Below are 24,167 nucleotides of genomic sequence, written 5' to 3' on the forward strand. Positions count from 1 at the left end.
GGAAAGTCTAACAGTCAATCAAATGAAAAAAACAAGAAGAGAAGTTCAAAGGGAAACCATATCATGGCACAGATAAGAACTCATAGGGTTGAAAAATATGCAGACCCATCGGTTTGATTCTTAACAGTGTATCTTAATTACGTGTATACCGTTTTTATAGTTCCCGCTCATTGCACTCATATCTAGCACTAGTTTTTGTGGTTTGTTTTCAGAGAATTAACTACTAAAGCTGTACTTTTGATAACTCACCAAGCACCAACCAGCAGACACACAAAGTCTGAAACTAGCATTTAGTTTTTATTAAGAAGGTGGTGGAGACCAGTAAATGTTGGACTTATTCTCACTGACTACTATATTAGACACACGTTGCTAGTATGCCGTAAGACCTTCCTTTCCCTTCAGAGTTGTCCTAATTTCTAATGGCATAGATTCAACAAGTTTTAATATTCATAAGAGATTTTGGTCCAGCATCACACAGTTGCTGCAGATTTGTTGGCTGCACATCCATAACTTTGATCTCCTGCTCCACCACATCTGAAAGGTGCTCTAGTAGGTTGTAGGTTGTGGTGTTTAAATGATGCTCAGCTGGTACTTAAAAACATAAAACGACCCAAGAAAATGTTTGCAACATCATTGATGAGTCTGTTTGAATTGTAGCCTCGGTTTCCTGTTTTTAGTTGACAGCAGAAGCATCCAGTGTGGTCTTTTGCAGCTGCACCCTGTCTGCTTCAAGGTTCGATTGTGTTGTGTGTTCAGAGATGCTCTTCTGCAAACCTGTGTTTGTAACAAGTGGTTATTTGAGCTACTGTTGTCTTCTTGGCCTTCAGCTTAAGGGAGTCTGACCATCCTCATCTGAACTCTGGCATCAAGAAAGCATTTTCATCCAGACAACTGCTGATCCATTCTCTGTAAGCCCTACAGATGATTGTGTGGGAAAATCCCAGTAGACCATTCCATTTAGCACCAACAACCATGTGACATTCAAAATCAGTCAAATCACCTTTCCTCTTTATATATATATATATATATATATATATTTTTTTTTAGCTCTATTGGAATGTCAGGAGGTCATCCTGACCATGTCTACATTTCTAAATGTTCTGACCTTCTGCCATATTAATGGCTGATTAGATATTCACATTCAAACTGGTGTACCAAATGAGGTAGCCAGAGAGTTTACATTAATTGACTTTAAATGATTATATAATTTTTCCGTGTACATCCTGCTCCATGAGCTGGAGAGAACACGGCTGGAAGAATATTATTAGATACGTCAAGACACCATATCAAGAGAGATATAAAGGCGCTCATATGCCATGCTGGAGACAATGTGGCTCGACTGTTGCTAATCATTTCCACATCTTTTGGGACTGTCCCAGGTTAAAAGATTTCTGGATGGGTGTCCAGGCCTCCTTAAGCGCAGTCTTTAACGCTCAAATACCTCTAGATTTTAAGGTTCTATACATGGGTCTGGTCCCTTTTCTGGAACGTAGGAGTGAGATTAAGTTGGTGCAATTAGGGGAGACCGGGGATAGTTGTAACATTTTTCACATTTCTGTCTGTAAATTAGAGCTCTTTTAAGGTAGTGGATTCAAAATGTAATGCAAAGTATTTACATGTCTCGGCTATTAAATAGTGCAGCTACTTTCTCTGCAGCACAATTACCCATTGCATGGTATGGTCTCAAACACAAAGAGTGAAATGTTACAATTAACCCCATAGTCTGGGTTAGTTGTAACATATCCTGGGGTGAAATGTAACACAATGAAATAAGGGTACTAACAAAACATTAACATGTAATCTTTGTTTATTCAACACATGAATGCACTTAGAGCCATTTATGTAGCTATGTGTATGTGTGACAGAATGCAGAAATATAGCTTTTGAACATATGTCAACCCCCCAAAAAAGACAAATTATGGAATTTTCTGCAAATGAATATTTCATTCATTTTGGTTGGTCTTCCTTGAGTTTGGCCTCATTGGCTCAGTGGGCATTATAACCTACAACTCTTGCACCAATTTTGAACATAACAATGAAGCTGAAAAAATGTAGTTGTTCACCAGCATCGCAATTCCATTACTTTTTATCATGGCTTTCCTTGGTGTGGTTTGCAAAGTGCTTCAGAAAGATGAGGAAATCTGTTTCTTGCACCCATCCTGATTTATTTCCACTACCAATACTTCCTACTGGTCCATCTCTGACACAGTGGTCTGCATAATGTATATGTGGGAACACAAACAGTGGAGGAATTGTGTTGCCAATGGCATTAACCGCATATACAAAAGTGACCAGTGAACCTCTCTGCTAATGTCGTTGCCCCAACTTGTTTAATATAAGTTAAAGTAATAGTGTGGTAAGTTGTAACATCTGCATTATTGTTACAACTAACCCAGACTGTTGCTGTTACAACTGACCCAGACTCCTATAGCCATGAACTAGCTAACATTACAGCCAACGGCTAAAACATTAGCACTAAAGGCCTACACAGAATATATCCCCATAGACATACAAATAACATAATTTAAGTTTGATGAGTTTAACTGCAAAGCAGATAATGCTATTAGAAATTGAAATAACGTAGAAAAACTTACTTTTTGGCATACAAATTACTTTTTTCGTGTTAAATTGTCTGTGTTTGACAAAATGTGCTGATTTTTCACATGTGATAGCAGAACTGAATTGGGCATGCACAGGATGAGTCACATCATTTGAAACTTAGCCCTGATTGGAGAAATTGGAAGTGTTACAACTGACCCACGTTACAACTATCCCCGGTCTCCCCTACTCTTGGTGGCAAGTAAGAAAACAGTTACAAGAAGATGTTAAGCCCAGTTCAGCCTACCCTGGATGACTGGTTTGGGATCACTTTAGAGATATTTAGAATGGAAAAACTGACATATCAGTTAAGAAATCAAATTGTTCCAAATTTGGAACAAGTGGATCATATTCATTACCCCCACAAGAGTTGACTTTACTTGATCTTAGTGGTACTTGTACCTTTATAACCTACTTATCTAACTGTTGACCATTGTTAATTCATTTATTTTATTTACTTATTTTTCTACTTTTTTTTCTCCATGGCAGCAGAACGGGCAACCCCCCCAGTTAATGATTATAGTTCCATATAATTTGTTCTACCTTTATGTAATATGAATCCCCTCCTAGAGAACATGTGAACCTTTTAGAACTTTATTTATCAGGCTATTCTCCTAGTAATATCCATTAGAGGATAATATGCATCTGTCGATCACTGTGTTTGTCATTTGCTTCTCCAGGATTAACTCCAAAAACCTGGAAGGACTCTGTTTTCATGTCATTCACATATTGCTATGTTGACAGAGGCGTGTAAAATCAGCCAAACAAACAAATATTTTACTCCCTCTTCATATAAGCACATCAAAAATAATGATTAAATAACAGCTACGGACACCACAGTGGTGTCATAGCTGCCATACGAATTTCTCTTTGGGATAAAAACAAGAAGTATATCTTACTAGGAAGTTGCTGTTTAAAATTTGTCTAATTTGTAGTTTAGTTTGTTTTGTTTGATAATCTCACTATCATATATAATACATGCCATCTCTGTCTGCTAATAGTGTTCAACTCCTCCTACATGATCATGAGTTAAGCAAACAAACTTGGCACACAGATACATCTAAGTACATCTACTAAAGGTTCTCATCTACCATATCACATATTGTAGCGTTATTGCATTGCCTAGCAACCAACTACCAATCGCGTATGAGTTTATGCACCCACAATATCTTATAAAAGCACAGTAGCATTTTAATTTCACGAGAGTGGCATCAAATCCATATCCACAAAAGCTGACGTATGCATTGTTACTTCGTAATGCCATCGAGTTGCCCAGCAACCACTTAACAATAGACTAAAATGACAGTGGAGGAGGATCTCAGCAGTGCGTGGAATCCACAAAAATGTGCTAATTCCTCTAATTCATCATAGTATATACAGCACAAACAGACCAAGCCATACTGTATTGTGACATCGTAATAGTAAAATATTATGTAGTGCTTTACAGTTGTGAAATTGGCTACAGGTTAGCAACATTTAGCACTAATATAACTTGTCAAAAATAATCACAGAACATTTTAAATGCAGGACTGAGACTAATGAAATCGTTTTTCTCATTTAAGATGGAAAAAATAACAGAAGCACAAAATCCTTCTGATGATTCAATTTCAATGAACTGTAACTGTGTGTATATTAAGTCCAGTCTTTTTGAATCACTGAATCATTTTCCATGTCTTGCATCTACTGAGTTCATGGATGTATTAAATGAGTATTGACAACTTTTTCACACTTTCAATCATTTGCAAACGGAAGCTCTGACTCATAAAGCACCTGAACCTGCAGTGATGCAGCGGTGGAAAGTCCGGGAAGCGGAGACTGACCGTGAAACCGAGTTGAGTGACGCCAACAGCGGCTCGCCGGGAGTTGCGCGACCGTGCCGATCCGCGGCGCTATTCTGCGCTGCGCAAACCCTTTAGCAGGCCCTGTGCTGTCTGCCCGTCTCTCCCCTCGCCTTTCTCCTGTCTGTCTCTACAAGTCTGTTTTTCTTTCTCAGCAGACCACTCCTGCCAAGATCGAGGCAGAAAAGCAAAACGCATCCTAAATCGTCCGGGTTTCCCCCTCCCTCTCAAACGGAAAGAGGAGCTCACACCAAGTGTGTGTGACGGCAGAAAGCGTACATTAATCTGACTCCTCTTTGTTCTGCTGGCTCAGAAATGATCTTATCGGACCAAAGGGTGTATTTATTTAACATCAATAGTTGACCCACCCACTGTTTTTTTGACAGAGGAGGGGTTGCGAGTGCCTTTTTGCGGCATGTCGGTTGTAAATGCCGTTTCTCACATCGCCACCCGGTGACTGTGGAGAGGTGTGTGTATGTGTGTATGTGTGTCTTTGTGGTGGGGGGGTATTTTTTCGTTTACACCTGAAACAATCCCCCGACCATCCTCCGTGTCCCCAGTCACACATCCTCCCCACAAATCTTCAAATCTGGAGATTTCCTCAGCCATAAAAAACAAACACACCACGGCAGAAATCTCGTATGTCTCCCCGGCCGAGTGAGCTGCAGTTGTTTTCAGCTCTCAACCCCTCCGTGTGACAGAGAAGAAAAGCCTTCCCTTCAGACGTGCACACAAAAAGAAAAACTGGAAGCAAAGCAGCACGGTCGACGGTTAAAGTGCCATTAAATGTTGTGGTTTTTGCTGTCAAGACGTACGTTTGACACACACACACACACACACACACACACCAGAGGATAAGAGAGCCTCAGTCCCCCTCCTGTCGTGGCAGAAACGCTCATAAGACAGTGACTTTGGGAGGCACAACATGTTAAAGAAAATGTTACTGCCGTGACAAGACCCAAAGCAGCCCGCAGAAACCCCATCAGAGCACGGCAGAGGTGCGCTTTGTGGTTCAGTTTCTCCGTGACTGGGTGAACTTTATATCGAACATATATTAACACTTTGTGGCCTGTTTTTTTTTCCCTCCTCTCAGGCTGGAGGACTCCATTTTGAAGGGACCGGGTGTGCAGCCAGAGAGACTACACAGCAACTCGTCTCAGGAAAGGAAACCCTTCTGTTTTTCCGGGTAGACTGCTGCACCATTTCACAGCCTCTCAGACGTGGTGGTGGACATTTTTGTTGATTTATTTATTTTTATTACTACTCGTCTTATCTCCAGGAGCATGTGAGCTTGCCCTCACATGCGGGGGTTGTGGTGGTGGTGGTGATGAAGAAGATGTCAGTTGTTGGCACAAGTTTGGCATATGGCATGTCATTGATGAAGGCAGCCCGCTTTGGGTTAATAATTGATGCTTGTAATTAAGAAGAGGGGCGGGGCGATTTTTTCTGAAGGTGTCGCGTGGTCGTCCGGTGCGTTTTTTTGTTTTGTTTTGTTATGGGGTTTTTTGGTGGCTGACAGCTCAGATTTTTCTCCTCTCTTTGTGTCTTTTTATATATCTTTTTTCTTAAGGAGAAATTTACGGCCCCCTTCTGTGCTCCATGCTTTGGACCGGCTGGGGAGGGAGGCAGTGGTGACGACTGGCAGTGCGCACAGTAGAGATACTGACTTTCAAGGGGCAAGGCAGAGTCTGCGGGCAGGAAATAACCATGCAACAGAGCAAACATCCATAGACTGAGGAGGTGAGGGGGGATTATAAAGTTGTAGTTATCACAAAGCAAAGGGGGAGTGTCGCTGGAGGAGCACAACACGCCTGAATTTCTATTCCGGGGGCCGCTGGACCAGGCTTTTTAGCGCATGTTGAGAGGAGGAGGAGGAGGGAGGAGGAGGTGGAGGGAGGCTGTGGAGGGGGGGTAGAGAGTGAGTACGTTTCACAGGATCCAGGCCTAGTAGTATTGCCGCTGGGACTCTCCTCATCCGCTTTCAAAAAATTGGAAATTGACACATTTAAACGCCAAAATGAGCGGGGCGGGGGTCACTTTTGCGCTGGCCGACAGTGGAATGGTAAGATTCTCGCGACACATCCCGTGTCATGTGGCGTTTTCTGCGTGATTTTGCTGTTTGATGCACATAGCCTGCATCTGTCGGAGGGAAGCCCGTGGAAGTGTGTGTGAGTGTGTGTTCGTGAACTTGTTGTGTGTGTCGTGGTCTTCGCATGTTATGTATTTATGTGTCTTGTCTGTCGTGCATTCACTGAGTCACTGGAGAGCAGCGAACGACACGAGACACACACACTCATGCAGCTGCACACAGACATACAAAAACACACAGATATATGTAGATGCAAACGCGCACACGCCTTTTGGGCACGCGCACGAACGGGTCCATTTTAATTCGCGTTTTCAGCGCCGGCGCGTGAACGCGGGCTTGATTTTCTTTTTATTAATTATTTTTTTTCCCCCAACACGACGGGATGTGATAATGTCACCGGGTTTATTGATACTGTAGCCATGCGTGCGAGTTTACAGGCTGACCTTATCGCGCTTGATGTCATTTTCATCATATCGCGATAACATTCCTAAAAGGATTTTGCAGCTCGACGGCGGTGTTTGCGCAGAATCCCCTCTTACAATGACACGTTATTATTTCGACCTTCCCGTCGTCAGTGAGTCTGTTTACGTTTTTTTTTTTTTTTTTTTCAAATTTTGACACCACGGCTGTGTTGTCTTTTGCGGATCTCGCCTCTGTGAGCTGTGCCCTTCCTCTGCCACTTTTTTTTTTTCAAATATCTCATTACTCATTACTGCTTGGGATAACTTCAGATAAGCTCTTATGACGTTTAAGTGACTGAAAGATGTGCAGAAACAAATTTTTTAAAAAATGGCACAAATAAATCAAAGAAAATGACAGCCTTGAAGAATCAGAATGGATTTTAATGTACAAGGCATCTTCCAAAGTCTTTATGTTTTGATTTTCCGTTTAATGAAAGAAGGCCCTGCATTGATTATTTTGTCTTCATGTTTCAGGGAGGAGTCATGCCAGCATGAGTGGGCCTTACACAGGCCCAGGAAGGGAGAGTCATCAGACCAGCTGCCCTTTGACCCCTGGGTGTGACCTCACCGCCCTCTCCTGCCCCTCCAGACGCCAGGATCACAGGCTTGGGCTAACCATGTCAGCAGGCACCTCCTCACTCAAACATGCTTCCTCTATCTATGGATTCACGACGCAAAGGGACCACTCCTCCTCGTCCTCCCCCTCGTCTTCGTACAGTCCTCTCAGGAGGCTCCAGCATCTCACCACCATGGTGAGCCAGCCTGACCTGGTCTTGCCGCTGCGGGAGCCAGAGAGGGGCTGGGAGTGGGGGACACATAAGAAGAATAGGGAGAATATGGAGAGGGACTCCTGGGCTGATTGCACTAGCAGGGATCACTCTGGAACCCAGGTTACAAGCCGAGAGGCAACCGTTGTTAACATTGCTTCCAAAAAGAAACAACCCGAGGTCCAGACGGGAAGTAGAGACACACCGGCGCCTAATTATACTGATTCTGTCACTTCGGAGAAAAAGACAGAAAACTGTTTCTCAGGCCCACCCAGTCCGGCCTTCTCCCTCGACAGTAACAGTCCCTTTGCGAACAACTTACTCCACTTTGAATCCTCTTTGTTTGAGGATGACGACAATGACATGGAGCGGAGGACCGTGCCACCTCTCAGTGGCATTCAGGAGAAACGGGAAAAGGTGGGGAATCTACTTCAGTCTGCCTCCGGAGACGTAAACTTGCACTCCAAAGACTCTTCTCTGACGACAGCCAAAGTCGTCACCCGCTCCCAGTCCTCCGGTCAGCGCAGGAGATACTGGGATGGCTCAGAGGACGAGTGGGACAGCGACACCGAGTTACTGCTATTTGAGGATAGCCCCTCAAGGCATTCAATGGCAAGTTTTTCCCCTTCTAAGTTATCTCGTCATGAAACAGCAGCAGTTCAGAGGTTTTTAGAAGTAGCAACGGCTTTTGGGTCTAGCCAAAGGATTGCTGTCATTCACCTGGTTGGGAAATACTTTCTCTGGAGCTGGATTACAAAACTTTTTCCACACACAAACCTTGACCGTGACATGCAATTGCTCACTGCTTGTAACCTGTCATAACAAATCACTGGTTATTTTAAATGCTGGCCTGATGCAGACAAACGCACAGCTCCACGGCTGTTGCCCTGCCTTTAACAAACCGCAGCTGTCTGTTTTTAAAAAGCAGCAAAGGATAATTTTCACCTCCGACATAGGTGTTCAAGCTGAGGGCAGAACTGAAGGGAGGGCGTGGAGGGTGAAATATGATGCCAGCAGGGCCGATGGCTTACTGACGGCATGCTTAGCTACAGGGCCTGCAGTTTGAGCTGTAGCAGAGGACACACAACAAAGGCTATGGAGGCAAATTACTCAAAAGCTCTTATTTAGTTTTTGTTGCGATTTATAGTAAAAAGTGGCAGTTCTTTCACAAATCCGATTTTAAAATACTCCTTAAAACTGCAGAACCTTTCTAAGAAGTTGCCTTTACCATCACAGTAGTCCAGTTGTACTCATCAGTATCAGTGTGAATTTTACATACTTCTACGATGCATATTTCCAAAGTGCTAAACAAACACTGAATAAATAGTCCACAGTTAACCCACTAAACCCCCGGTACCATTATAACCATCCTATAAAGCACACGATTAACTGTAGGTACCAGTTATCCTAAAATCTATGACAAAATGATATAAGTGTCAAATTTCATTAATATTAACTTCACTGTTTGCACTGTTTTACATGTTTTTATGACTGAAAGCCTCTGTGGGCTGCCTTCTTTAGGACACCGATAGGCTCACATAACAATCGATATAAATACAACACAGCGGATGTTTTCACTCAGTACGGTATATTTAAAGTAGGATACAAACAAAGTCCATACCATCCTCTCACATGCACAACTTCAAAAGCATGACCACAAGATCTATTTGAAGGCACCGTTTGACCATCAACCAGCATCTGGACCCTGAAACTGAAGCATCTAAATGAAATGCAGGTGTCATTTAAGAAGGAGGTTCCTTCCTGCTAAAAGGGAGTTTTTCCTTCTCACTGTCGCCAAGTGCCTGCTGATAGGGGGTTGTCTGATTTTTGGTGTTTTCTCTCTGTTATTCTAGAATCTTTACCTTAGAGTATAAAGCACCACGAAAACAGCTGTTGCTATGATTTGGTGCTTTATAAATAAAATGTTATTTAATTCCTACAGTGACCTATCAGAATGTCTTAAAACCCATAAAAGCCCCACACACATTTGCAGACATGATGGGACATTGATGGCAGCCTCACAGGAAAGCCGTGTTCGTGAAAAATTCAGTTTAGATTCCTGTAGTTTAAAGAGTTTTCCTCAACTCAAAGGAGGTATTTGAATTAAATAAATTATATAATACATAATGTGTTCTTACCTTTAGAAGTGCTGGTAAAAGGATTAAAATGCTACTTTGGACAGAGCTGGGCTAGCTGTTATCAGTAGGCTTAGCTCTCATGTCCTGGCTTTACCCCTGTGAAACTGTGTCAGACATGTTGGATGGTTATTTAACTAATAAATTATTTGGCTAGTTGTAGTTATGGCATCTTAACCTTTTAGTAAAGTGACAATCTTAGAGGTTTTCATTTAAGTAGCACCCTCTGAAGCTATTCTCATATTTTATATATTTGGAGCGATGTGAACTAGGTGTCAACAAAAACAAATAAACAAAAAAATGCCATATTGAGTTCATGCTAATTTAAGCCAAGCCAAATCCTTCAGCTTCAAATTAAAAGCATTTAACGGTTAAAAAACACATGATGTCAACGAGTTGAGCTTTTACAGTGGTCACTTTCTGCATTTCAGAAGAAACATTGGAGTATTTTGAAATTGAGATGCTATACCCATCTGTGGTGGTGAAGAGAGAGCTGAGTGTGAAAGCAATGCTGTTCATTTACTGGTCAGTTGTCGTTCCTACCCTAATTTACGCCCGTCAGGTCTGGGTAATGACCGGAAGACTGAGATCCTGGATTCAAGTGATGGGAATGAGTTTCCTCCAAACAATGTCTGGGCTTAACCTTAAAGTGGTTTGGGCAGCTGACGAGGATCCCTTCTGGACACCTTCTAGGTGAGGCATTCCAGTCATGTCCTACTCGGAGGAAGCCTCAAGGCAGGCCCAGGACACAGAGATTACATCTCTTGGCTGGCCTGGGAACACCTCTGTGTCACCCTGGTTGGAGACGGTGGCTGGGCACAGAGAGGGCTGAGCATCTCAGCTCATACTGGTGCCTCAGATAACTGGCAGAAAATGGATGGATGTGTTTTGAAATGTTGCAGGGAGTAATAAAACAAGAACAGCCACAGTGACCACAGTGTGGTTGGTTATCTCCACCAGGTAACCAAGCATTACTTTCACTATTCCCTGTTGTTCAAACTCATGCTGCGTGCAGCTTAAAATCAGGTCACAGCTGGCATGCAGAATGATGGAAAAAGACAGGCTGCCTGTCAGCTTTATTCAAATGCCAGTAGTTTGTTTTAGCTGGCCAAGAAATCTGTGATCTATAGCGTAAAATCTGCATTTGCTGTTCCCACTATCACCCGCTGCAGTGATTCTCACACTGTGAGGTGTAGCGCCACAGCCGGATGGATGGGGATGACCAGGGGAGGGAAATATGACAAGAAATTAGATTATTTTTAATTTTCAGTGAATTTTTTGTTTTTCTCTCTTAGTCTAAAGTATGTCATGCCAGAAAAAGGTTGAGAACTAACACCCAGGCTTTTAGATTGACACCTTAAGTGAGCTTGTCTCCAGTGCTAACGGTTTTTCTGTCACACAGCTCTCTCTGGAGCCCATAAAGCTTTATGAGACTTTATAGCCATACATCCTATAAAGTCTCATATATGAGCACAAACTAATAAAAAAAAACTTTGCAAACATTGCAAAATACAACTAGTGACCATTTCTGAATGCTATATCATTTTATTTCACAATAATCCAAAATAAAATGTGTAGAATACTTTTTAAAGTGAAATTCGTGGTCACGGAAATGAAGAAAATAACTTTTTCATTCAACACTCATTTTGAATTGAGTAAGATATGAAAAGTTGTATCAGAAAAACAAAAATCTGTAGATGGAAGCAGAAACTTAAAATTTAATATAGTTATATTACAGGTCTTGCAGCCTCCCGTAGCAGTCGTAGCATTAAAGTGTTAGGGTCTTGTATCAGACTACTGATCATGCAATGTGGACACGGCGTCTTGGCCTTACAAGACACTCACGTGAAATGAGGCACTAATCTCATTTTTATTACCCCGGATTATTTTGTTGTGTTTATTTTTATTTATAAAAAGATTTGCATTGGTGCTTGCTGCATTTTGAATGCCTCTCAGTATATTTTAGGCTTAACCTGAATCATCAGACTCGTCCGGGGCAGTAGGTCTAAAAAATGAGAAATATGTTTTTAATTTTGTGGTACAACTTGTGATATTTGCTCAATCCAGCATAAAAAGTTGAATGATAATAGCATTTTGTTTAATTTTTGTGATAAAGAAAATCATGTTAAATAGTATTCTACATTATGTTTTGCATTATTGTGAAATGTAACTATATACAATGCAGAAATTGTCTTTTGCAAAGTGAAGTTAGTGTGTTTTCAAATATGGGACTTTGCAGGAGTCGTTCATTTTTTATTTTATTTTATTTTACTTTCTTTTTATTTCAGCTAGCTTATACTGAGAGCTTTTTTAATGCACCTGTCCCAAACTGCAGATACTGATTTAATTTTGTGATAAGAGAAGGGCAGTGAACATTTCAGGCTTTAATCTTTAATAATTTTTTATATATTCATGTTCAAACAAGGCCTCAGATTGTAAAAAATTATATCTATTTATAAAAAATACATGTTTTATATAAACTAAATTATGTCTAAATTTCAAACCGTGACATTTTCAAGAAAAATCAGAGCTGATTAAGCAGAAAAAATTCAAAAAAATTGATGACTTGAGATGGAATGACTCTTTATTTTTACACAGGGTTAAATCATAGCAGCTCCCAGTGTCAGCCCTCTGGTCAGTCCTGCTACATGCCAGTCATAATTCAGGCCTGCTCATGTATCTCCAAGTTCAGCCTGGTTACATTTACACAAACAATCCAGCAGCTACAATTGGTACTGGGTTTTGGTGTTTCCATGCTGAGGTTTGTGTCACGGTTTGAACTGAACATGATGACAAGTTCAAATTAGACCACAGAAAAGGTTTTTGGAGGCCGTTGTTGGTCAGAAACGGAAACTTTTGGTTAAAATATAAAATCCTTTTCATATCTGTTTGTGTGAAATATTTGTACACTTACAGAAGGTCATATTTTATCTTTGCTCTTGTCTGTTATGTCTTCTGTACTGTTCTGTTAAGTGAAAATAATTCTTTTACTTATATTTCCCTCTTCATTTTTCTGTTGTCAGCCTCAGAGCAGCCTCAAGAAAAAGTCTTTGCCACCTGTGAAGTTTGTTGAGGGTGAAGTCGTTTGGGCAAAGTTCAGCCGGAGACCATGGTGGCCCTGCGAGGTGATTGTCGACCCCGTACAAGGAGTCTATCACAGAGTGAAAGGTGGGCCAGGAACATTGTTGACTTACTGTGATAACCCAAGCCGGTGCTTGGTAAATGAGTAGCTTTTAATTGTTCTGTGCAATGGTTTGGTCTCTTAACTTCAGCTGGTGGTTACAGAATGAATCCGTGAGTCAATTAATGGTGATTAACAGCACATACAAAGCCTGACGTTGAGGCTGTTTGAGATATATTTAATTATTTTAACTTCTTATACTGGGGTTGCCAACTTAAACTACAGGTTGCAGTGAGTGTGGGGATTTTGGAAGAAAATTATGAGGTGTGGTAATTTGGCTACACTGCAACTATGTGCTTCAGGAGAAAACTGTGCCACTTCTGTAAAGCCTGAACAATAATACCCTTAATAAATAGTGCAAGCCCAAATCTGCAGGTGGTGTTCTTTACAGAACAATTATACTGACTGGTTTATGATTTAATGGTTTCTAAGCACAGTTTAGCTAGGTTCCCCAGTCATAGACGTTAGGTTAACTGCTGAATGTGACTGTGAATGATTGTCTCTCTGTTACATGGCCTGTTTATGCCCGCCTTTCTCACAATGACGACAAAAGTGATGTCACATCAACTGGTGCCGCTGCTGTCACGTCTGTTATTACTGCCACTTGAATCAGATATCAGTGCAGGAGCTCTGATATCAGATTAAATAGAGATGAAAAGGGGGAAAAAATGTGGTGACTTCTCCTCATAAACCAGCATGTGGGGATTTTGGCTGAGTGGTGACACTTATCGTTCGGGAGTAAACTGTAACAAGTGGTGATGTAAATGGGTTGGAGATATGCTGATGTTACTGTTCAAAGTGACCAATGTGGTGAGCATAAATTGGCCATTAGTCCTATAATCAACTGGCAGCCTGTCCAGGGTATATCCCGACTCTTTCCTAGTGACAGCCGGGTTAGGCTGCAGCTACAGCCACGACCCTGAATTGGTGAAGTGGAAGAAAATTGATGGATGTACACAGAAGATTATCTCCTTATGTGATGCCAGGATGATGCCTTCCTGCTTTCTCTGGACAAAATATGTGTTTTTCACATGAAGTACACTTAAAAGATTACTCTCAAATTCATGCTCTCTGACATGAAAAGACAATTCAATGTACGTGTGCAGTTCTGTACAGTTTCATAAAATGTGTTTTCAGTGTTACTAGGCGACCCGTTTCCATATCAGAGGCATTCAAGCGGCAATAATAATTGGTGAATAAAAGCAACTGCTGCGTTTACTTACAGTAAAATAAAGATATCTGACATGATAAAGTTCAGGAATCAATTCGAGGGCTATGCGACTATGTATGGAGTGATGACTGCCTGAGGGTTTAGGGATATTGTCTTATTCTGTTATGTCCTTACTGTCCCTTACTGTAATTCTGTGTCTGGAATAATTAGTTTACAAATAATTAAAGAAGCTATCATTGTGCAAAGTGCATGCTCTCACTTTTGGGACGCTCATATGGATCCTGCTGCCAAATGTTATCTTAAGTGACGGATGACAGTCCTTTTCTAGACTATGTTATCATTGGCTAGTTTTTCTTCACCTTTCACCATTTTATCAATGATGAACTATGATTGTATGCAGCTTTCTTAAAAGCTGTCATATATTGAGAACCTAAATGATTATGTTGGTTATGTGTTAGCCGCACATTAGTCTTTGTATACAAAGAATTGTTATTCACAAACAGTAACAATAACATTTCAAATTGCTCATTTATAGCAAATTACAATGAAAATCTTTATTTATATGGCGCGTTTCATTTCACGTAAACCTAATGTGCCTAACATTAAAGATATAAATTAAAAACCTATGTAGGTGTCCTATGTCTTAAGGGAATTAAAAAAAAAGAAAGAAAAAAAAAGCATGATTATTGAATTTTTTTAATGGTTCTTGGAGTGTTTTTATGATTCTAAAGTCACAGCGGGCCTCCTGCTGCGCCTGTTGCACATTTTCTTTTAATTTTACAGTACCTCCATAATCTGCAGCATATATGGTACTTTCCTTTCCCACAAAGAAGAAGTTCCATGTGGAGACATTTTTTTTCAGTTGATAGCATTGTGGTCATTTAGCAATATGTCATGCTCATAGTTCTGACAAGACATCATGTATTTCCATCAGTTATGGGTTGTTAAGACTGCTGTCTTCTTATATTTTCAAGTTCCCTTTTCTTCAGGTGATGCACTGATCTGACTGGACTGAGAGTAATTTTTGTTGTTGTCTCAGAGCCTAGCGACCGGCCCTGTCGGCTCTACCATGTCAGGACGTTTGGGGAGCCCCAGGAGCTGGTTTGGGTGGAGGACAAATCAACTCATACTTTCCATGGAGGCTTTGAATTTGAACAGCTCCTCCTACTACGGCGGAGGGGGAAACAAAGGGAGCAGAACAGCAAATACACCGTAAATACCATTTTATTAATAGCAGGACAACACTTGCATGCCTTAAGTTAAAAAAAGAACCTTCCTGGTAGATAACAAAGGAAAGCTTGCACGTCCAGACATAAAAGACTTGCTAAGGCCAAACAGGTTATTTCTGTAAGCTGAAATATGCGCAAAGATTGAGGAGTGTTTGCTTATCTTTCTCTAGATTGCTAAGCGGTTTAAGGAATCCTGGAAGTCCAGTGTGGCAGAAGCTGAATCCATTCTTCCTGAGAGACCCAAAATGGCGTCTTCCGTGTCTTTGTCCATAGCTGATGCCTTCCATGATGCTTCCCTACTGGAAAGAGAGAATAAGACCCATCAAAACATTCTTCCTGTCACTTCATCTGTCTCCACCCATACTGAGACGTCACACATGACCAATGGATCCATTCCATCCCCAGTAATTACACCCCCTGTTACAACTCCAACAAAGCCAAGCACTTTAAAGAAATCTTCTGGAAAGAAGAAACAGAATGAAGCATCAAAGGATACAAAAAGTAAACACTCTAAAAAGACACTGAATAATAGTCCTGACAAATCGGATAGAGACAGTGAGGAGTGCCCGTACTCTGACCTTGAGTCAGTCCCTAAAATTTTGTGTCCTAAAGCACTTGAACGTCAGCCTAAGCTAGTTCCGACTCAGCCGTCTGTTGTGGTTGTCAAAGAGGTAAAGAAGCAGCCTGAGATTCAAAGTGGTCTTTGGTTTAGCAAATCGAGTAAAGACAGGCGACCTAAAACAACCAGTCCAATGCCAGACCGCAGTCTCTTCAGTAAGGTCCCCTGTAAGAAAAAGAGCTCATCTGTTATTAGTAAAAAGACACCAGCTTCTTGTGCCTCCTCCTCTGTCAGTGCCGCCGCCAACGAGCAGTCAGGATTATCGGACAAGCAGAAGACCACTGAAACAAATCTGCCTCCTGAACAGTCAGGAAATCTAAAGTGTAAAAACACTGCTGCTGCTAATGGGCACTTTGGTACAGCTGGTGGTGTGGGTGAGCAGAAGTCTCTAGACTCTAAGGATAGTGGTTGTTCAAAGGGTAGAAAGTCAGTTGCCAGTTCAGTGGATACCATCAGTGGCACATATGACCAGTTAAGTCTTTCAGACATTAAGAAGTCCTTAGAGGCCACCGTGAAAGATAATTTGAGTGATCTATCCAGGTTTTCAGAGAGTGCAAAGATTGTCAGTCAAACTGAACATTCTGATGCAACATCTACTAAAAAACATTATACAACTGAAAACATTGCTGAGGAGGAAAAAGAGAGCAAAAATGCTTCAGCATCCTGTTTACAAGATAAAACTACGGACCCATTAGGGTGGCTAGAAACTCAAACGAGTCTGGTCTCTAAATGTAGGCTACCCTTTGTCAAATTAATACGCAAGGACATAAAAGATAAGAAGATCTCAAACTCCAATACAACTATTCATTCCAAAGACCAACCTGGAAGCACAAAGAAAGAGAGAAGATCGGATACTAACATGACTACATTGACATCCAAACAATCAAACTGTATGGATGGTCAGGGAAGAGCCTCAAAAGACGAGGTAGTCGCCTCCAAAATAAAAGTCTCAGTTAAGAAATTAAAAGCACGCGGCAAGTCAAGTATGGTTAATTTCTCATCAGAATCATCACATGAGAATATTATGACCTCAAATGTTTCCACTGAGAAGTTGGGTAGCCCAGAAACAGAGAGGATACCAGTTTCAAATGGAAGTCTGAGTACTGTGAGTTACTCATCCTCGAACCAGTCAGATCAGTTTGAAGGTAAAAAGACACCTGACTCTAATGTAACAAGCAAGTCCTCTGAACAACTGGTCAGATCAGACCAAGCAACCACATCTGTCACATCACATAGAACGACCACGCCACCTTCTCACCAGCGTGCAAGGTTAGCATGTAGAAGAGCTTATTTTCCAGGACGTCCTTCCTCTGAGAAAACCAAGAAAGTGGCCTATAAATCAAAGCGTGGCCCAGATGAAGTGAATAAAGTCATGCACGAGCAGCCTGCCCACCTCCCGGCCAGCAGTCGGCTGATGACTAGAGCGCTGAAGGCCATGCAGGAGGCTGAGGAAAAAAAGCGTGAAAAAGTCAAAAAGGAGGCTGAACAGAAACAACCCTTGAATAATTTTAGAAAATCTGAGGACCTGAGCTGCAGTCCCAAGGCCAAATCGGACTTTTGCACTAGTAAAAAATTTCCAAAATCAAATTCTAATGACAGTGGTGAGTATGCGCCTGACAGTTTTTCCAGTTGTAGCAGCCCCCATTTGATTTTTTCTGATTCCAATGACTATGACACAGATGTTAAGAGTGAAGATGAAGACCTCTCAATTCCCTCAACTCCACCGATGGACTTTATACCTCTTACTTCTAAAGCAAAGGCAAAGAAGGAGGATCGCTCCTCAGACGCATGGTTATCGCATTCACCGTCTTCGCCATTTTCTTTTATAAATGCCTTTAAAAATGTTGAAGAGGTCTCTTTTCAGTCCCTGACAAATGAAAGCAATGGTAAACCCGTTTCTTTCAAGCCGGACACCAACTACAAGTTTAGCACCTTCCTTATGATGCTGAAGGACTTGCATGACACTAGAGAGCGAGACGGTGCGCCCTTAGAACTGGAGATTGGGCCACCAAGTGCACATGTTAAGGAAGAGCCTTTAGTGATGCCAGGGGAGGCTACACCTGCAAGACAAGATCAACAATTAGATTTTGTTCATAGCATCTCAAACTCAAGTCCAGATAAAACCATAGTCGCACATAATGAGGAAGGTCCGTATCAGATGTCCAAGAGGCCCTACAACAGACGGGGTAGCTCATCCAGGTGGAAAAAGAAAGCCAATCGCAAAGTGCCTTGTCGTCGTGCCAGGTCTGGGCCTGGTTTCCCAGGACTTGAGTCAGGAATGTCGTCCATGCCAGCAAAGGACTCTTCATCAACAGAGGATTGCTCATCAAAAATGCCGGGCATATGGGAGCAGCCTGGAGGTGGTGAAGGAGCAGTCGTGGTGACGGAGGAGGAGAGTTGGAGCAGAGTAAAGGAGAATCTACAGATCATGGTGCCTTTGGAGCAGAAGGGGCGTGACATTGCACTGTCTTTGGAAAAGCCTAATGGGCTTGTGGACTGCACTAAGAAGAAGGCGAGCTTGACGCACAACACTGGAGAAGGTGACAAGGATCCGACAGGTAAGGAGAATTTAGTGTGGAGACCTCCACAGAGAGACTAAGCTGATGGGTGTAATGTAGAAGAAAGATAATGAGAAAAACTGAATAGAAGCCAGGGAGGCAAGGGAGAGCTAAAAGCAATTGTTTTTAAAGAGGTTTTTGTGTGTCTCAAGTGCTCCCACACTAGCACCTGCTTTTTCAAATGTATAAATGCATTCATATTAGTGTGTTTACATAAAGTGCTCTGCTAGAACAAGCAGAATAGTCAAAAGGTTAAGAGTAAAACCCTGAACTCTTGTCTCCCTCAGTGGTTGCCATCTTGGCTTAGTAGCAGAAACATAAGGATAATTTCAGCCAGTTGAAGGCTACATCATCAGCGTTCATTTTGATTAATGACAATTAATGACAGTCACACCATGTTTAAAGGCCATTTCTCCGTCTCTTGTTTATTTTTTAGAATTTTGTTTATTCGTTGTTATAAATGCCAGTACAGATAAACCGGCTAATAGCTAAAATCCTCAATGCAAATAACCAAAATATAGATGATGTTTGTCATGTCTTTGCTGTTTTTTTGTTTGTTTGCGGGGGTTGTTGTTGTAAAGGTTGTGTCGATCGGATTAGCTCCGTAACCGTGTGTACTCGTTACCCTTTGATTACTCAATTACAGAAGTACCTCATTCTGTTTAGATTAAATATTAAGCACACTGGCAAATACCTCCTTAAAAAATAAATACTTCAGCCGTTTTCAACTGCAAATTGCTAAACGTGGCCAATATCAGTTTTATACAATAAGATTACGTCAAGTAAAACAACACTGTAACTAAAACCTGCCATAAATGTTGCCATAAGACAGAGTCAGACTGATATCAGTGTGTGAGGCAATTACATGCAGACGGTTTCTGATAATACAACAATTAACTGTGATAAATCGCACATCTGTCACTGACTACATAGGTAGGAATTTCTGTTTATTACATTTGTTCTCAGCAATAATCAGAATACATCCAGTTCATTTGAGTCCCCTCAAGTTGTGCTGATTGGGAAAGACTCCTTCAGACTGATGGCAACATGTTGGCAATGTGTCTGTTTTTATAAAGTAGATGGTGAGTCAGTCCAAATTGGATTGTGACTGTTTGCAGAAAAGTTGCCTCCCATCGGGCAACCTGTGCAATCGCCTTAGAAGTGGCCATTGGTGTGCAACAGCCTTAAGGCTGGGACAACCATTTAGTCGCCACTAGTTGCAATTAGTCACAGAATCTGAAAAAATTTTAATAAAAAAAAAATCAGTACAATTATCAGGCAGCTGCAGATGATAATCTTATTTATTTGGTTATTTGTTATGGTACATGGATACATGCTATCCTATTTTTACTTGCACGACTGAGCCATTAGATTTCACTGAATTAGGAGGTTGTTTTGTCAAGCTGAGTCTTGGTTGATTTTTTTAGGTTGAGCCAATTCACAAGTTTGGTCGGCTAACATTATCTGCATGTGATGAGCCCTCTTGTTCGTAGTATTCCCAGCAGGGGCAAGTCTACAGTGGGGGAGACAAGGGAGGGAAACTGCCCTCCCTGCTGTAGTGCCTTTCCCCCCTAGCTTTTGTTAACTCCATTTACACATAGGGGATTTTCAAATACTTCACTGAAAAGTGAAGTATTTGAAAATACTTACGCCTCTTTCGTGTCCCTGTAATGGTACAGTATCATCACGCAAAATATCGTGATGCTATTCTGCATCTGTTGTTTTATTTTTCCCCAACCCTAGTTTATACAATAATGTGTATGAAATGAAAAATCTGTGCTTCTGAATAGTAAATCCTTTAACCACAGGTGTAAATCTGTGTGCACATTAAACTGCTGGTATAAAAGTAACAGTACTTTAAACTGTTAGGTTCAGTTCTGAATTCTGACTTGCCATTGAGGAATTAAAAAAAAAAATAGAGCAGTTCATAAAATTCTGTTTCTGCTCATGTAATGGGTAGACTACTGACATAGTTAGTCTACCAGTTGTACAAATACTAGTGCTGTCAGCGTTAATGTCGTTAAAATGACGTTGACGCCATAACTGCATTAACGCGGCAAATCTCTGTTAGCGCAAAACGCCCCGTGCGTGGGGCTGCACAGCATCAATGCATTAGCGCGGTTAGCTCGTTAACGTGTTAGCGCAGTCCAGCCACACACATGAGGCGATCCGTTAACAACATTAACGCTGACAGCACTAACAAATACTGATACTATCAAAGGGCTAAATAGGTCAAAAATAAATGTGTATCTATAATCTTTTTAAAAAAATAAAATTTGTCCCCTTTAGCACATAAACGAATAAGAAAACCAAGCAAGAGGATGATTGAATGGACTGAAGAGTACGACCAGATTTTCTCCGTGAGGAAGAAAACGAGAAAGCCTCTCCAGTTGATTGGAAAGGTAAAAATCACACAAAGTAAGCTCTTTTGTAAGTACACATTATTATATGAGCATAACCGTTTAGTATTAACCAGCCAGTGTAACTTTATACTGCTTCACACAACTCATGCAATCTGCTCTCTCAGGCCTCTCAACCCATTACCTCCATATCTGAACCCTCGGAGTGTGACAAGAGCATGCAAGTCCAGCCATCCTTGAACTTACTTCCCGAAATACAGACACCACCCCCTGAGGAAATCTGTGCAACGACGCCCTCTGACCTACAAATTCCCTGCACTGAAAACACATCTTCACAAGATGCACCTGTTCTTTCCATCGACACGTTAACCCCTCCTCCTGAAGCAGAACCTTCGCTACCAGAAAGCATCGTCAAAGACAATGGTAGGACTGTGTTTGTGTGCTTTTCTTTCTGAGGACACAAGTTCAGGTCAAGTCTCTGTTTAGACTGTGGTTGAAATATTATACGGTTAACTTTAAGATTTTCCTGCATTGGCGCTAAGAAGCCTGAACCATGACCAGAAATATGCAGATGTGTTGTAGACAGCATTGTGGCCATAGGCACGGGTATCGATGTGCTGCTCTGCCATTTCAGTACTCTTACCTTTCACACAGGGTCAACTTATACATGAACTCTTTTAATAAGTGGTGCTGAAGGTTCTACAACTTAAAAGGTTCTTTCACTTGATAAGGGCAAGGCTTTTAAACTTCTCATTACTGGTCATGATTGGCTTCAACTGGTAGTTTCTCTTTGCCAGCATAAAAATAAATGTTTGACATCACTCATTGGATCAACAGAAAAGTCCTAGGTACTCAGTGAAGAAGGATAATTGTAGATTTATAGAATCTGTAGAGATCTCTTGGAGTCCTTTCAAAACAACTGCAGATTCCATCATCAGTTCAAACAATTGTACATAAGTACACCTTATTTGGTTAAGTCACCGCTTTGGATCTTCTGTTAGACCTTGTCAAACTGTCAGCCTCAGATGAGAGGAAATTGGTTAGGATGTTCAGGAAAAACCTAGGAACCATCAAAGGCTCAAGCCTGCTGTGAACTGACAACTGGTGGAACACCAGTGTCGCTGTTCACAGTGAAGCCAGTTTTACATCGACACGGAGTGAGAGGGTGCCGATCAAGAAAGAAGACCGTGCTCCAAAATCAACGCCTTCAAGCTCAACTGAAATTTGCAGCTGCCCAGGTGAACAAGCCAAATGCTTTTTGGAGAAAAGTTTAAAGGTCAAAGACAAAGATTGAGCTGTTTGGCCACTAGACAAGAGGCATGTATGGAGGATTAAATGTGGAGCTGTCAAACACATAAGAACACGGTACCAACTGGTGCATGCATGGTGGTGGTATCATTGTGCTCTGGGGCGATTTTTCTGCCTGTAGTACATTGCACAAAGTAGATGGAATAATGAAGGAGGAGGACTTCGTCTTCACCATCAACAGCTAGACGCTTGAAACTTGGACACAGTTGGGTGTTCAACAGGACAATAAATCCAAACACACATAAAAACTGGTTTTAGAATGGATAAAGAAGGCTAACATTAGGCTTCTGGAATAGCCTTCTGAAAGTCCCGCCCTCAACCATGTTGAAAATTTGTGGACTTAAACAAATATTAGTGGAGACCTATTTATATATTTGACCCTGTGTGGATTAAAGAAAATTAAAAATAAATTCAAAGCCCAAAATTACCGCAACATTCATGCCGCTGATAAGCAGTAATAAACCTGTAAGCACAACTGTACTTAAAGAAAGGCAAACAGAAATGATACAAGAACTGGAACATGACAGAATTTGTAAGAATGAAGTTTGTGTTTTGTTTTAACAGGTTACAGTTCAGTGTACAGTAAGTTAAGTGCTTAAAGTAAATACTGTCAGTAACACTGTAAAATGAGACCAGCTTAAGATGACTGGTTAAACAGGAGCTTTAACCAAATGAAGAGAAAATATTGTATTAAGCTTTATTCTTGTGCCAGTGATCTCATTACTGTAAACTATCAGTTATTATTAATAAAGCACTAGTTATTCACATATTTACACATACACAAGTATTTTAAGCACTTCCTGTCGAGCACACATAGATACAGTCAGAAGAAATGTGGGTTCATGCAGACCAGGGGAATAAACCACTGATGACCTAACCTACCTCCTGAACCACACACAGCTGCTGCAAATGGCTTTTTAATGTAGGAAAAACCTTGAGAGTATTCCACAGAGAACCAGTCACTTTCTGTTCTGTAGCAGGCAGATAATAATCAGTTTTAGTCAGTTTTTATCATCACTTATGTTATTTGGTTAGTATCCACTGCTCCTACAAATGTGTGACGGAGCAAACAAAGTCTAATGCAGGCTGTCAGTGTTTCTACACATGGACTTAAAAATTTTCTAAAGCCACATAAAACTGTGATTTACAGGTGTGTTGAAGACTTTTGCTGGTTAATGCTAATCTGGCTGCGACACTTGTTTTTCCAGGAAGCGCTCCTGTGCTGGAGAAGAAGCGCAAAAGAAAACCCACTCAGAAGATCTTGGAATACTGCCTGGAGGCCGAGGCATCAACAGGCCTTAAGAAGAAGGTACAGCATTGTTTATTGAATGTACATTTATTCGTTTGGTGTAATGTATTTGTACTGTGATGTGCCAGCTTATAAGATAGAGCTGTACATTTTATTTAGCACAAAAAAATCCATTTACCTTCATAAAAGCATTACATCAGATTCGATGTTACTGAGTCAGTAATAATAATTAAAAAGAAAATCTTAGTTTCCTCCTATAGTATCAGTAGTACAGTGCCATGAAAACGTATTTATTCCATCCCCGATTTCGTAGTTTTTTGCACATTTGTCATACTTAAATGTTTCAGATCATCAAACAGATTTTAATATTAGACAAAGATTGACATCTGTCAGTCTGGAAAGGGTTACAGAGATATTTCCAAGGCTTTGGGACTCTGGCAAACCACAGTGAGAGCCACAGATGAAGGAAACTTGGAACTAGGGATGGGTATCATTTAGGTTTTATCCGATACCGGTGCCAAACCGGTACTTTTGAAACGGTGCCGGTGCTTAAACGGTGCTCAAACCGGTGCTTAAAGAATGGAGAACACAAAATTGGTCCAAA

The 24,167-nt window shown here is 41.2% G+C and overlaps 1 protein-coding gene across 7 annotated transcripts in view; it reads left to right on the plus strand.

Annotated features, from left to right (window-relative positions):
* The first annotated feature begins 5,300 nt into the window (after nucleotides 1–5,300).
* nsd1b (nuclear receptor binding SET domain protein 1b) overlaps nucleotides 5,301–24,167 on the plus strand; it is a 33,875-nt gene continuing 15,008 nt past the window's right edge. Inside the window, exons 1-10 of one of the 7 annotated variants that reach the window (XM_085175605.1) lie at nucleotides 5,301–5,434; nucleotides 5,530–5,622; nucleotides 6,007–6,176; nucleotides 7,461–8,365; nucleotides 12,912–13,056; nucleotides 15,280–15,452; nucleotides 15,640–18,646; nucleotides 20,936–21,048; nucleotides 21,174–21,429; nucleotides 23,523–23,623. In XM_085175605.1, coding sequence (XP_085031731.1) covers nucleotides 7,478–8,365; nucleotides 12,912–13,056; nucleotides 15,280–15,452; nucleotides 15,640–18,646; nucleotides 20,936–21,048; nucleotides 21,174–21,429; nucleotides 23,523–23,623 — 4,683 coding nt within the window. In that variant the 5' untranslated portion in view covers nucleotides 5,301–5,434; nucleotides 5,530–5,622; nucleotides 6,007–6,176; nucleotides 7,461–7,477. The other 6 variants (XM_085175606.1, XM_085175607.1, XM_085175604.1 and 3 more) reach the window with 6 other exon arrangements.

Source organism: Neolamprologus multifasciatus, chromosome 10 (genome assembly GCF_963576455.1).
Source record: "Neolamprologus multifasciatus chromosome 10, fNeoMul1.2, whole genome shotgun sequence".
NCBI lineage: Eukaryota > Metazoa > Chordata > Actinopteri > Cichliformes > Cichlidae > Neolamprologus > Neolamprologus multifasciatus.